The sequence below is a fragment of the Sceloporus undulatus genome, chromosome 3 (assembly GCF_019175285.1).
Source record: "Sceloporus undulatus isolate JIND9_A2432 ecotype Alabama chromosome 3, SceUnd_v1.1, whole genome shotgun sequence".
NCBI lineage: Eukaryota > Metazoa > Chordata > Lepidosauria > Squamata > Phrynosomatidae > Sceloporus > Sceloporus undulatus.
The window spans coordinates 266,911,511-266,926,669 of record NC_056524.1 but is presented as its reverse complement, the minus strand read 5'-3'; the positions used below and the strand labels follow the sequence as shown (position 1 = coordinate 266,926,669).

The 15,159-nt window shown below is 44.9% G+C and overlaps 1 protein-coding gene across 1 annotated transcript in view; it reads left to right on the top strand.

Moving 5' to 3' along the window:
* LOC121925994 (IgGFc-binding protein-like) overlaps positions 1–15,159 on the top strand; it is a 118,606-nt gene that overhangs the window by 5,951 nt on the left and 97,496 nt on the right. The window contains exons 6-12 of the mRNA XM_042458549.1: positions 348–731; positions 1,277–1,563; positions 2,755–3,026; positions 4,913–5,053; positions 6,168–6,430; positions 7,311–7,395; positions 7,964–7,999. Coding sequence (XP_042314483.1) covers positions 348–731; positions 1,277–1,563; positions 2,755–3,026; positions 4,913–5,053; positions 6,168–6,430; positions 7,311–7,395; positions 7,964–7,999 — 1,468 coding nt within the window. The remainder of the gene's footprint in view (positions 1–347; positions 732–1,276; positions 1,564–2,754; positions 3,027–4,912; positions 5,054–6,167; positions 6,431–7,310; positions 7,396–7,963; positions 8,000–15,159) is intronic.

Here is a 15,159-nt window from a genome sequence, read left to right as displayed (position 1 = left end):
TTCCAAAATCCAAAGCATTCCCAAAACCAAAGCTTTTTTCATGGTTGGCTGAGACAATGCCACATTTGCTTTCTAATGTTTAAGTGTACAGAGACTTTTTTTTCATGCACTCACTTATTAAAAAATATTGTATAAAATTACCTTCAGACTATGTAGGAGTATAAGAAACATGGGTCCCATTTCCAAGATAACTCATTATGCACATATGTGCAACTACAGGTAATCCAAAATAATAATAATTAAAAAAAATACAAAATAAAAAACCACTTAGGGCCCAAGCATTTCAGATAAGGGTGACAGCCTGTGGTGCATTTTCCCTCCTAGCATGTGCTTCTTTTCCTCTGCAGGAGGGAGAGAGCTTTGTAACTGAGGACTGCACAAAGCATTGTGTGTGCCAAGGGAATAGCAACATGATGTGCATGGCCATATCCTGTAGCCCTGAGGAGGTCTGCAAGGTCCAGAATGGCTTGAGGGGCTGCTACCCAGCCTCCAGAGCTACCTGCCACATCTATGGGGACCCCCACTACTACACCTTTGATGGACGGCTGCACCACTTCCAAGGATCCTGCAATTATACTTTGGTCCAAACCTGCAACAACCACAGCGCCTCCCCATTCAGCATCACTGCCCGGAACGAACACCGAGGCAGCCCCACCTGGACAGCCCTTAACTCCATCGCCATCACCCTGAAGGGTTTACACATTGCTCTGCGGAAGGGCAAGGCCGTCTATGTAAGAATCCAGTTTGGCTTCACGGTTCTGTAACCTTAGTCTTTCTTTGCATCCTCTGTGATGCATCCTTGAAGGGGCACCTTGAAAATGCTTCCTTTGATCCCACAATCTTCATTGGCAGATCTGGTGGGGACATGAGATGTGGTCTTCTTGGTAATTGTTCCCAAGTTCTGGAATTTCCTTTCTTGGGATTTTCCCTCCTTCCTCTTCTCCCATGGATGGCTTTTATTCCAACAGGCCTTTAAGAACTGGCTGGTTAGAAGGATGTCCCTTATTTGAGAGCTGGAAATCTTGTCCTTTAAAAGACTGGCAGATCTCCCTTATTATAAGGGAATGTCCCCTATTTGAGGGTTGGAAAGCCTTTTCTTTAACATATACTAAACATTGTGATGAATGCTAAAATTGTGAGATGTAGCACCTTAAATTTTGCACATATTGTATCCCTCCTCAAGCCTTTGAGAGGATGCAGTAAGAAAACGTTGTTGTTTTACCAGATATCAGCCAAGTGCTGAGGAGAGATATATCACTGTTTTCTTTTCATTCAGATCAATGGTGTTTTGACCAAGCCTGTGACAACCCGTCTCCCAGATGCCACCATTGAATATATTGGGTCTTATGTGCATGTCATGACAAATGTGGGGGTACAAATTCAGTTTGATGGAGACCAGGACCTCCTGATTGATGTTATGGAGAACCACCAAGGCAAGGTCTGTGGGCTGTGTGGGACTTACACTGGTGACCCACAGGATGATTTTTCCACCCCTGCTGGTGTGATTGTGGAGGACGTCAATGTCTTTGGAAACAGCTGGAGAGTCTCAGATGACCAGTGGAAGTGAGTAAAAGGGCCAGAAGTACCCAAGCCAGTGTGTGTTACCAATGTGACCACAATATTGTGACAGAGATGTGACTTTTGTCCAAGTCTTGCAAGGGTAAATTTTTAACAAATTTGCCGTGGGCATCCTGTAAAGGTGTAAAGAATTCACAAGTTCACAATATTAACACAATTTCTCAACTAACAAGAAACTGTGTCTTGATATATCAAGGCAACCTGTCAGAAAGTTGGGAACCACTGCCTTTTTTCTTTTTTTCATTACGTTTTGCTCAAAATCATATTTTGTACACAATCCAATGTTTTTACACAAAATGGTATTTTCCCTCAAACTGCAGTATTTTTATGCACAATGCAAAGTTCAGAGTCCTGTTAGTTTAGTGTCAACTGAAGTAGATACATAGACAGACCCTACAGGTTAAATGTGTTTCCTTTAGCTGAGACTGCAAATAGGATTTAGCCCAGGGGTTCCCAACTCTGGTGTTCCAGATGTTTTGGACTTTGACTCCCCAAAGCACCAGTGAGCTTGGCCAACAGTTAGGAATTCTGGGAGCCAAAGTCCAAAACATATGGAGGACCAAAGTTTGGGAACCACTGATTTAGGCCAATGGTTTTTGCAAAGAATTAAATGTTTGCAAAAACCAGGAAGGAAGGTAGGGAAGGTAGCTAGGTAGGTAGCTAGTTAGACTACTGAAAAATGTACAGAAACACTTGAAGTTTTGCTTGTGGAGTGAAAACATTTGAAGATTTCCATTCACATGTGCATGTAGGAAATGAGTAGTATTTTGCAGGTCTGGCATTTTCACTGATGACAAAGGTAGACTGGAAGAATCACAATCCTGCAACTGGTAGAGTAATACCAATACCCTTGTATCTGCCACAGTGGAACAATGAGGGGGTGGTAATGCTGATAGCAGGCATTGGCTCACTGGGTCAGTTGTGAACTTGTGACGGGCACTGTGGCAGAAGCCCAGGACCAGGGCATCATCACCTGTCTATCATGCATGGATAACAGGGTTTTGCTTTTCTGGAAAGCAATTTCAGCTTTTCCCACAAGACAGCTGATTCTGATGGGCTCCCTACAGTTCTTTTGGGCTTCTCCTCTTCAGTGGTCCGTCTTCCAGCCTGCACCTTTTGTTTTTTTCACAGTTGCTGTTCAGCATGTTGACCTTGATTTCCCTGGGTGTTTCTTAGATGCAACTCCACAATTGTTGTTCCTGTGCCTTGCCCTCCATCTGAGCAGCAAGCGGCTGCAGCACAATGCCAAGCCCTCTTAGCTGGAGACGGTCCGTTCTCGCCATGCCATTTTGCCGTCCCTCCTCAGCCATATTTCGACAGCTGCACCTATGACCTTTGTACCACCGGAGGAAACTCTGCCCAGTTCTGCAATGTGCTGCGGTCTTATGCGGCTGCTTGTCAGTCAACTGGAATAGTCCTGGGGGACTGGGAAGCGGAGGTCGGCTGCGGTTAGTCCATAACAGTTTTCCATAAATCATTGCTCTAAATGCCTCTATTACACTCCTTTCAATCTGAAAAGGAACTAGGCAGAAGATACTGAGAGAGCTCTCACTTCCTGCTTCCTCTTAGCCAAATTTCCTGCACAGAGTCAGAGGCCACAGGATAAAGTGAGGGAGTCAGGGAAGGAACATCCCAAAATATCACAGGGCCTGCCAAGCTGCCTGCATATGTCTGGTCTATAAATAAATCAATAACATTTGAGAGAACTGAAAGATGCCAGTCCCATATCCAAGTCCAAACCATGGAAGGGTTTTTGCTCCTAAAAAGGTAGCCTAGACATATTGCAAATAAATAAAACCACAGGTTTCATGACATCCCAGTCAGCTCATCGGCCAAGAGCTGTAGCTATGCTCCATCTCCTGTCTCACCCTGATCTCAACCCCTGAAAGCCACCTTAAAAGCCAGTCAGCCATCCTGGGGGGTGGGGGGTGTTCTGCTGGTGAGAGGAGCACTGGTGGATGACATGATCAGCCCACTCCCAACAGTGAGTGACAACGAGTTGTGACAAGGACCCTGCAAGGATCCTTTCTTTTGCTCCTCACACTATTGCTCACTGGCAGGAGCAGGCTGCTCCCATCATCCATCACCAGCATTGCAAAAGTCTGTCACTCAAGAAAACAGGCTAGGTTTTAAAGTGGGTTTCAGGAGATATTTATGATGATGGCAAATGTGAATACAAAGCAGTTGCAAGGTCATAAGTCCATCTTATAACATTGTAACTAACAGGAAGCCAGGCATGATTTCTTGTGGCATATAAGGCCCATAAGGAAAGCATGGCCTTGAATTTGTGAGACATGTGCAGGTTCTTGAAGGTCTCTCATTCAGAATATCACCATGAGTCAAAGTAAACTTGATGACAAATAACAGCCATAATGCACACCTGGGCAAGATCCTGTAGCACAAGTTTGTTGTTGTTGCTGAGTGCCTTCAAGCCATTTTCTACTTATGGTGACTCCAAGACAAACTTATCATGGAGATTTCTTGGCAAGTTTCTTCAGAGGGGGTTTACCATTGCCATCCTCTGAGGCTGAGGGAGTGTGACTTGCCCAGGGTCACCCAGTGGGTTTACATGGCTAAGCTGGCATTCAAACCCTGGTCTCCAGAGTCATAGTCCAATGCTCACTATGCCACACTGGCTTTCTGCAGTGTGTAAAATGTGCATGTGCATAGCTGTGCACACCTCTTTCCCCAGCTGCTGCCAAAATCCATGGGGAGCTACAGTTGGCACTCCTTATCCATAGATTCTGCATCCACATATTCAACCATCCACAGTTTAAAAATATTTGTGGAAATAAATTCCAAAAAGAAAACTTGACTTTGCCATTTTAGATATGTAATGCTGTTTTACTGCCCCACAGTGTATAATGGGACTTGAGCTTCCATGGATTTCAGTATCCATGGGGACATCCTGGAACCAAACCTCAGCAGATTCCAAGGGCCCAATGTACTTTGGCTGTTAAACATGATTATCTGCCATACCTGTTGCCGTTTTCAAAACAGAGGGATGAGGGAGATGGTTGTTGTTTCTCTTCCTCTGTCTCTAGAGAACTGAAGTGGGGACAGGAGACAGTCACAGCTGCTTGGTCATCTGCCCTCTCTCCCTCCCTCCTCTGCCCATTGAATGACCACAGCAGTGCCCCCTACAGGACATTGTAGCTGCTGGGGAGAAGTTTGAGATGGAGAATAAAGGGGCTATTGAATAGCCTCTTGTACCCTGTTCAAAGCAAGACTTACATGCAAGTAACATCAGGTCTTGCACACAAAGAAAAGGATTTGTGTCCAACAAATGAATTGGTTTCTTTGTGACCATATTAATCTACAGATTTCTTTCCAGGATTCTGCTTCTTCAACTGCACCTTTGACAAAGACTTTTGCGAATGGCAGCAGTCCACGGAGGACGACTTTGACTGGAGTCACATGGAGCATTGTGCCCAGAATGGTTCAGATGATATCAAGAGTCCCTGCAACTCCTCGGGTATGTTTTGGGTAGACCATATTCAACATACCTTGCTTGGGTCACAAAGGAACTGGGCTCCCCAGCAATTCTCAGAGGAGACAGCTTGAAACTGACTTGACCACTCAGTGCCTCACTCTGTGTTTGGTCAAGAGATTCAGAAAGTATTTATAAATGTTCTCAACCTGGATGAGAAAGGAGGGCACCCTGAAACCTGGTCCTCTCTTCTGGGCAGCAGAGAACATGCCTGCACCCTCCTCTCTGGGGCAGCTCTTGAGGTATTCAACTGTATTTTAAGGTATTTGAGCTATTTAAATAGGCCAACCATGTTACCCCAGTCTCCTCGTCATCAGACTAAACATGCCAACTTGCTCAAACTTTTCTCATGTGTTTTGTTCTCTATACTTTTTATCATCCTTGTTGCCCTTCTCTAAACCCATTCCAACTTATCTCTATCCTTAAAAAGATGCCCAAACCCAAAACTGAATCCAGGACTCCAGATGAGGCCTGACCAGTGCAGAATATAGTGGCGCTATTACTTCCTTACACCATCACCATCTGCAGTCTGGGACTTTTTCCAGATACATTGTTTGGTCAAAAACATTGGCTTGTAACCTGCTGGTTTGTTCTAACTAGAGTAGACTCATTGAACCAACTGCTTGAATGACAAGGATTTCATTGATTCGACAAGGCTACTCAAGTTCAGTCTAATAATAGGAAGCACTTGTTGTTCCTATGCAAAAACAATTAGTGCAGAAAACAAGATATTTTGCTCAAAGAAAGCCTACTGTTTTCTGCACAAAAATCTTTTGAATGCACAGATTATTATTTTTGCATGCAAAAATTAATCAAGCAGTTATTTGTATTCCTAGTGGGATGCAACCATTTTTATCATCCTACATGTTTTTTGAAAAAAATTTACATGAGTAAAAAGAAAAGGCTGTTATTTCTTTGGTAAAATAAAATAAAATGAACACCATTATCCACTGGATTAATCTTCATGGGGCTGGGAGCTTTTAGGTGGACTCCCCAGCTCCTTGGCACCTTCCATTCCAGTTGTATTGAGGGTGGCAGCCCTCCTGCTCTGCTACCTGCCTTACTTGATCCTTTCTCATCCATTCCATTCCATTCCCAGGAAATTATTATATCTATGCTGATAGCACCTTCACTCACATGGGAGAGATGGGTCAGCTGGTTAGCCCAGAATGCACAGCGCCTGGACCATCTTGTTTCCATTTCTGGTACCGCATGGAGAGAGCTTCCAAGGAGGAGTCTCTGAGGGTCTACTTGGTTCAGGAAGAAGAACGCGAACCCCTCCTGGTTTGGCTTACAGCTGGCAGCAAGGGAGGGACATGGCTCCAAGCAGAGTTGGATCTACACATCTCTGGCAGGTTCCAGGTAAAAGACCAGGAAGATGGAGATGCAACTTCCTGGTGGGATACCTACAGTCAAAATAGGAGGATTTTTTTAAATCCACTGGTCTTCACTGGGGCTTGGGTCAGGACCCCCTTTGGATACCAAAATCCATAGATGCTCAAGTCCCATTATAAACAGTGGTGTGGTAAAATGGTGTCCCTTACATTAAATGGCAAAAATCAAGGTTTGCTTTTTGAGTGTGTGTGTCAAGCTGGCAAGTGGTTATATTCAATTTTAATTAAAAGATTTCTATCCTATTATTATTATTAATATTATTATTTTACCTGCATTTCCCCAATGCTCAAGGTAGGTTACAATACAGATTAAAATACAATATATAACTGACAATTAAACATATAGGTGAAGCCCCACGAACATAGGATTAAAATGACAATTGCACATTAAAATCACCCAGATTAAAATAGGACGACTGAAAAGTCATAGTTTAAAATCAACTACCTAGGCCTGTCGGACGAGATATACCCCTCTATCCTACATTATATTGTAGGATCTCAGCTCAGTGTACAAGTAAAAACAATTTAATTTGTTTAATCCCTATTTTCATTATCATGATTATTTCAACAATAACAACATCAGTCTAAAACCTATAAAGGCACCAGATCCCATCTGATTTTGGATGCTAAACTGGGTGAGGACTGGTTAGAGTTTGGAAGGGAGACTGCCAGGAAATCCCAGGTGCTAAAGCCTGCATTTCAGGGGAAGACAAAGGCAAGCCACCTCTGAATAAATCTGGCCAAGAAAACCCTTTGATAGGGTCAACATAGGTCAGTATCAAACTTCATTATTTCTACAGTGTAGGCACCCTTTGTTGATGTCATCATGGATTCTTGCTTTCTGGCAGATCATCCTGGAAGGTGTGACCAGTGCAGGCCATCATGCAAACCTGGCAGTGGATGATGTCTCCCTTAACCCCGGTTGCTGCCTTGGTAAGCCATGTGGTGTAGTGGTTTGAGTTTTGGACTCATCCAGGAGACCTTGGCTGGTTTTCCTTTTCCAGCCCCTGTAACAATAATAAGGGCCAGCAGGAGTACTGCTGGAGGAACTAAGCAGACTCAAGGGGTTCTTGGAAGTGGAAGCAGAGTTTATTTAAACTTATTTTTTTGGAGCCATCTATGCCCATGGGGAGAGCCTGCATAGTGTTGTGGTTTGAGCACTAGACTACAACTCTGGGAAACCAGTGTTTGGATCTCTGCTCAGCTGTGGTAATCCACTGGGTAATCTCAGGCAAGTCACACTATCTCACCCTCAGAGGAAGGCAGTATTAGCATACCTCATCTGAGAAATCTTGCCAGGAAAACCCCATGAAAGGTTCACCTTAGGGTTGCATTACGTTGGAAATAACTTGAAGGAACATGGCAACAAAACAACTGGAAGTCTCTTTGCATCAATTAAAAGGGGGATTGAGGAAGCAGTAGGATTATACAAAATTCCAGCTATGCTCTTGGCCTTCTCATGTGTGACTTTTCTAACTGAATTTGTCTTTTCTTTCATCAGGGGAGACCCCTACACCTGAGGAGCCCACAACCTCAGGTAATGCTGCGTAAGCAAAGACGTGGGTTTTATTCAACATGGGCAGGATACAGACCGCCCAAAAAGGGGGGTCTCCCATCGCCCTGGTTTGTGCCGCAAGGGAGCTGCAGCAGACAAACCACGCGGCTCCATCGTGGAACAAAAAGAACCCGCAAAAAGCAGGTTCTTCTTGTGACACCTATCTGATGCCGCAAGGTGCCAATGGTGCACCTGTGGCTTCACAAAGGTGCCAGGACGTGTGGGCGCTATGCGTCCGTCACGTCAAAATGGCGGCGCACGTGTGTACAGGGCGCCGCCATTTTGACACCCGTCATGTGCTAGGGGTGAGGCCGATATGGACGCTACGTCCTCAGCCAACCCCTAGCATGTGATGGGGGCGGCACAAAGGCCCATTTAAATCGGGCCAAAGTTTCACATAAGATATTCTGTCATCACTATCAGGAAATATGCACTATTTCTGCTTCTGAAACAGGGTACGGGGTACAGACCGACAAAAAGAGGCGCCTCCTCGGTGCCTCTCTTTGCTGCGCAGGACCACTGCAGCATTCAAATTGTGCGGCATTGCTGTGCAGCAAAAAAGGAGCTCCAAAAAGTGGCTCCTTTTTGCGGTACCGCAAAGCACCACAGATGGCACGGTTATGTCGCAGCTGAGCAGCGCCATTTGGAGGCAGTGCAGCTACGATGTCATCGTTAGGCACACCGTCAGTATGGTGCTGTGTAACGGCGACACGTCCACAACGTGCTAGGGTTGCAGGGCATGTGCATGCGCCACCCTGACGCAACCCTAGCACATTGTGGACACGCCCACAAAGGGCCCATCTGTACAGGGCCATAGCTAGGCTTCATGTGACATAATTATTAGTGTAGCAATGGAAATTATATGTGTTGGGTTTTGTTTCTGATACACTTGGCAAGCACATGCTGTCTAAACATTGAGCTTTTAAACAATTAAAATGTGGCAAAGAACCTCTCTAAGTATTTTGCTTTGGCATTGATGCTGCCCTTTCCCTCTCTCTATTACTCTCTATTAGCGTGTATCTACAGTGTAGATATAATTCTGTTTGGAACCATTTTAACTGCCAGGGCTCCATCCTACAGAATCCTGGGATTTGTAGTTTGGTGAGGCAAAGAATGCTAAAGGCCTTATAAAACTACAAATCCAAGGATTCCATAGGATGGAGATACAGCACTTGAAGTAGTATCAAACAGCATTATTTCTACAGTGTAGGTGCACCTGAAGTCACTCTTGGGAATGAGGAATTCCTGTTTTCCCAATCAATCATTTCCCATGCAATCACAGCTAGCATTCAAGTGTTAATTCCAATAAAATTTACAGCAGTGCTTCTTAAACTGTCTCATTTGTGGGACTGCCAAGCTTCCCTCCCCCCAATATGCCAGGGACAGGCACCACTTTTGTACCCATTGGCTGAAAAGGTTTCTTTCTTCCATGAAAAAGGACCAGCATTCAATAGGCCATGGACCAGAACAGGTCCACAGACCACCACTTTCAGTGTCACAGGGTGAAAATATAAGAGAGAGAGAGAGAGAGAGAGAGAGAGAGAGAGAGAGCTGGGGACTGAAGGTGAAACTGTCATGCATAATTAACTTATGGAGTGCCCAGGTTCCTTCTCAGGAAAATGCTTTAGGCTACAAGGGGGTGATGAATGAAAATATTAAAAGTCATAGGTGCTGACTTTGCAACGGCTCCTGTCCCCCAGCCCGCATCCTCCCGACCGATGGCACCTCTAAGTCCGTTCTCCCAATGCACCACAGGCTTCAAACAACAGTTCCTTGCCCTTCAGAGCCAAACATCCTCAGCAGTGGGCTATCCTCCGTTCACAGAAGTGAATCCCTTTGGTCGTCGTGTATGTTGAGCTAGCTACACACTTTGGTTTGGCTGGAGTGGAAATCAAAAGGTTGCAGGATCACACAATCGATCATTGTGCCACTCCTAACCATGCAGAAGATACTTTTAAGCAACCCCCAAATGTGTCTAAAGCCAGCGGGCCAGCCCTTCTTGTTTGGCAACAGTCCACAACAATATTTGGACTCCTGAAGGTTTTATGACTGTCTAAGCAGGAGCTTCTCGAAGTAAAAACATAGCAAATAAGCTCTCCTAAGTATCTGTTTGACGATATGGAACTCTTCTCTCTTATCTTTCCTCTCTGTATCAGACGACTACCACCTACTGGTCAAGGGGCTTCTTCCCCCCAGAGGCCACAGTCACTCAGCTCCCTGAAACAGATATCCCACTGAGCTAGCTACCTTCAAGGACGGTATAACAGAGGACTTCTCATCACATGATGGCTATAAAAGCAGAAGTTCAACAGGATACAAATTATCTTTGGCGCCAGTACTTATTGCAGATAATCATGGTTTTTTACTGAGATTTAAATCATTGTTGTCTGTGAGCCACCTTACGGTCCCTGCGGGGAGAAAGGTGGCTATAAAGAAGCACAACAAGGCCCTTGACCTGTCTCACGCACCAGCTCGGGCCTAGTAACATCAGAGGGGTTTTTATGACCAGCAGGACATACACAACCCATCCTGATGTATGAAGTAAGCAATTAGGAAAAATGTACCAATCGGGACATCAGGTTGTGGACTTAGATTCTTGGTTCGGCTGAAATTAACTTCCATTTAATTCCAAATTGAACTTGGTTCCATAACTTATAGTTCCGTAACATTTTTAACCTGCCTCGACCAAAAAAAAAAGGAGGCGGGATATAAATAAATTAAACTTTATTATTGTTGTTGTTGTTGTTTGTTTTGTTATTGTTTATTACGTCGGTTTGTGCCTGGCAGGCCAAGTTTGGTCCTTCATGGAGGCTGTATCATCCTTTTTCTATAAAATCGCTTTTAACTTTAGACATAAAGATTTTCCTTTAAGTACCTGCCTTCTCTGCCCATCTCTTTCGTATGGTGCCTTGGCCCTTGGGGCCCAGTGTCTTCCCCTAGGTTGGCAAGTGAAATACCATAAAATTCCCTAGCATTGTCCCCTAATGCAGTGCCTAAGGTGGGATAAAATAATCCCATTGGGTGGTGGAAGCGAGGTTCTCAGATAAAAGGCTGTCCTCAAGGGGTCCCACGCCAGCCGCAGAGAGGAGGGGAACCCATAGAGAAGCCTCATAGGTTCTTGCTTTTCCTCCGCTATAAAACCACTGGTCGTCTTGTGTTAACACTTAGGTCTGCATCTGCACTGCAGGCATTAATGCAGTTTTTGACACCACTTTCCTGCCTATGTTTCATCCTTTGGAATCCACGATATGTTGGATGTTGGAGCGTATAACTACCTTAATTCGATGGCGCAGATGCAAAACCATATGATCATTGCTGCCTTTGTTCTCATTGGTCTCTGCCCCAGGCAGGACAGGATTTGGATCAATTTTTCAAACTAAATTTTCTTTCTTGACTATACATGAGTGTATTTTCAGTAATTAACTTAAGAATGCCTGGCGTCTAGCAATGAAAGGAGACAGAGGTCCCAAGTATCTCCTGATGGCTGTACTGTTCTTGTACTCCAGGTCCACCTTCAATGACGATACAGTTTTTGGGTCCGCTAACCATGCCAATGCCATTTTTCACCAGTTCAATTAACTTGCAGAGGTGGACAGCCACACCTCTAACAACAACAACTCCATTCATAGGTGAGTCATGTTCGTTGGCCATGGTGAGGTAAAGCTCATAGCGTTGACTGGCAGAATGAAACCAGAAGATGTCTGGTCTCAAAGTGCCTAATTGAAGGCTATATATTTTAAGCACTAAAAGCCCAACACATTGTGCATCATATGCGCCCAAGGCCTTCTTCAGAGGCCTATTTGAAATTCAGCTTTAGCGTTCGCAGTGGCAGACTGGACACACTTCAACTGCCATGGCTCCAATGTTAGTGAATTCCTGAGATTCATAATTTGCGAGATATTTAAGAGCCTTTTCTGGCGAGAGCTCTGGTAACCATCAAACTACAATCCGTGGGAGGGAGCTGTGGCAGTTAAAATGGTGTATAAACTGCATTAATTCTGTAAGTGGCTTTCAGCGCCCAAAAATCGCAAACCACTTAGTGGAACAGAGAGAAACTCTTGAAAAATTACTGGCTCCTTTTTAGCCACTAAATAGGTTGAGAGTGGAACTTTCATTTTCAGCGCCAGAATTTCAAATAGCTGCTGCAAAGGCGTGGAGAGGAACACAGACTGGGCTGAAGTACCTGAATTTTTGTACTGACAATTCCTTTCGTCAGTTGAGAAGCCTGAGACATTTTACTAGTTTCTTTTGTGGGTTTTTAATTGGGTGTTCCTACTTTTTGCTTCCATAGCTTTTGGCTGGGTCAGAGCAGATCCTAGAGTTCGGATCAAATCTATATTGTCCAGCAGCCCCTGGTTTCTCACAAGTGATGGATGTGTAAAATAGACGCTGCTTTTTAGCATAGAGTTCCTTCTCACCAGATTTGTCCTCTTCTTCTTTGTCTCCCTCTGTCTCTCAGACTGGGTTGGGACAGCTGGTCAAAATCGGTTTGTACCACTTTAAAACTGCCTGGGCCAGTCCTACAGAATCCTGGGATTGGTAGTTTGGTGAAGCGTAAGAACGGCTAAGGCCTTAATAAAACTAAAAATCCCAGGATTCCATAGGATGAGCTACAGCAGTTAAAGTAGTGTCAAACACATTATTTTTTGTGTAAGAGGCACCTGAAGTCACTCTTGGGAATGAGGAATTCCTGTTTTCTCATCAATCATTTCCCCTGCAATCACACTAGCATTCAAGGTGTCCTGTCTTCCGTGGAAATGTGCTGCAGACCAGCACTCAAATGGGCCATGGACCAGAAACAGGTTCCACATACCACACGTTCAGTGGCAAAGGGTGGACATATAAGAGAGAGAGCTGGCGACTGAGAGGTGAAACTGTCATGCTATTAACTTATGGGAAGGCTCACGTCCTTCTCAAGAAAAATTGCTTTGGGCCCTGTCAAGGGGGTGATGAAACTGAGATATACAAAGTCTCAATATATAAGATATAAAAGATTGCGAATCTTTGCTGTTTTTATCCTTGATATTTGTATTTTTGAATAGGTTATCTATTGAAAAATCTGTCTGATGGGGGGAGGGATAAAGTGTTTGTTAATTGTCAATATTTTATATTTACTGTTGTTAACCGCCCGGAGTTGTTTGCCAGAGGGCGGTATACAAATAAATATTAGTATTATTATTATAACTGCTCTGTCCCCCAGGCCCCCAATCCTCCCAACCCGATGGCACATCTAAGTCTTCTCCAATGCCCCAGGCTTCAACCATTCCTTGCCTTCAGAGCCAACATCCTCAGCAGTGGCTGATCCTCCTTTTCACGTGAATCCCTTTGGTTGTGGTAATGTTGAGCTCGCTTACAAACTTTGGTTTGCTGAGTTGAATCAAAAGGTTCAAAAGGATCACATCTATCCGTGTCCACATCCGAGATCAGAAGATACTTTTTAAAGCAACAAACCACCCCAAAATGTGTCAAAAGGCAGCGGGCCAGCCTTCTTGTGTTTGGCAAAGTCCAAACAATATTTGGACTTTGAAGTTTATGCTGTCCTAACTGGAGCTTCTAAGTAAAACATGGCAAATAATCTCTCCTAAGTATCTGTTTTGGGATATGGACTCTTCTCTCTTATCGTTCTCTCTGTATCAACTATCCACTAAGCCACACTGTCAAGGGGCTTCCGCTTAGACCACGTCAACTCTTCCCTGAAACAGATGATCCCACTGAGCTAGCTACTCAAGTAAGTATAAGCAGAGGACTTTTGATCACATGAGCTATAAAAGCAGAATTGCAAACAGGATAAAATTATCTTGGCCAGTAACTTATTGCAATGATAGCATTTTTTAATGAGATTTTAATGTTTTGTGAGCCACTTAAGGTCCCTCCGAGGGAGAAAGGCCCGGCAATATAATGAATTAAAACAAATAAATAAATATAGTGCACCTTTCATTTCTTGACCGGGAAAAGCCCCATCATGGCCTCAATCTTGCATGATTACATGAATGCTTCATGCAATAAGTCCTTCTGCTGCAGTTTTCTGCGTTTCAGGCACCAGGAGGCCTTAGTGACATGATTTGCACGCCTGGCGGTCCGCGGCGGCTCGGGTCCTTTGGGCGTTGCAATTGGGCGGCCAACACCTGTGCGGCTGGAGGTACGGCGGGGCTGGGGGGGGTCTGGGTGGTAGGGGGGGGGGTGGGGGGCACGGGTCGTTTGCAGGCGTCTTTTGCGTGTTGGAAGAAGGCATTTGGTGCCACAAGGGCACAGAGTGCTGGATGGGTGTGGAATTTATTTTTTATTATGTGAAGTCAAAGACTTTCATGGGCTGGTATCCGAGTTGTTTGTGGTTTTTTGGCTATCTGGCCATGTGGGTGTCTGTGGGCTGGGGTCTGGCTAAGTGGTAGGGGGTGTTTCTCTCTTTCGTGGGCGTCTGTGTGTCGAGGTGTCTCTCTGTGGGGCGGTCCACAGTATGCGGGTGAAACATCAGGAAGAACTCGTCTAGAACATTTGGGGGTGGCAACATAGCCCAAAAATCACAAAAACTATGTTATTTAGGTATTTATGTATTCAAGGGGATTTGTAATCCCAGCATTGTGTTGCGCGCGACCCGGCGCGGGCCGCGCGCTGCCGTCGGCCACTGTGTCAACAGAGATTTGTGTTGGGCGTGCTCGTTGTTCCTTTCTTGGTGACCCGTGTAGCAGTGAGTACGGGGTAGTAGGGGGTCGTTGAGTGACGAGTAAAGCGGAGTATAGTAATAAAATGTCACGTTGAGAAAGAGGCGGCACGTATTTGAGTTTGCTAGGTAAAGTACTGGGCAGACTAACAAAAGTGGACAAAGGACGGGAGGCCATTATGTAGGTGGGTTAGGACAGACATGCTCCTTTTGGCGGGTTGGTGGGTCTGGTGGATAAAAGGGGGCAGTCCCTCCATTTATCAAGAGCTAAAGAACAACAGGCCTTTCGCCTGTCTGCCTTTCTCACCAGTTCTGACTGGTAGATCATGAGGAGATTAGACCACAGGACACAACCCATCTGATGTATGAGTAAGATTAGGAAAATGTACTAGTAAGGGACAAAGGCCCCTCATTCCCCACTTACTGAAAAGATTAGAATCTGATCCGGCTCTGTGCCGCGATGCCAAATCGATTCCAAAAGATC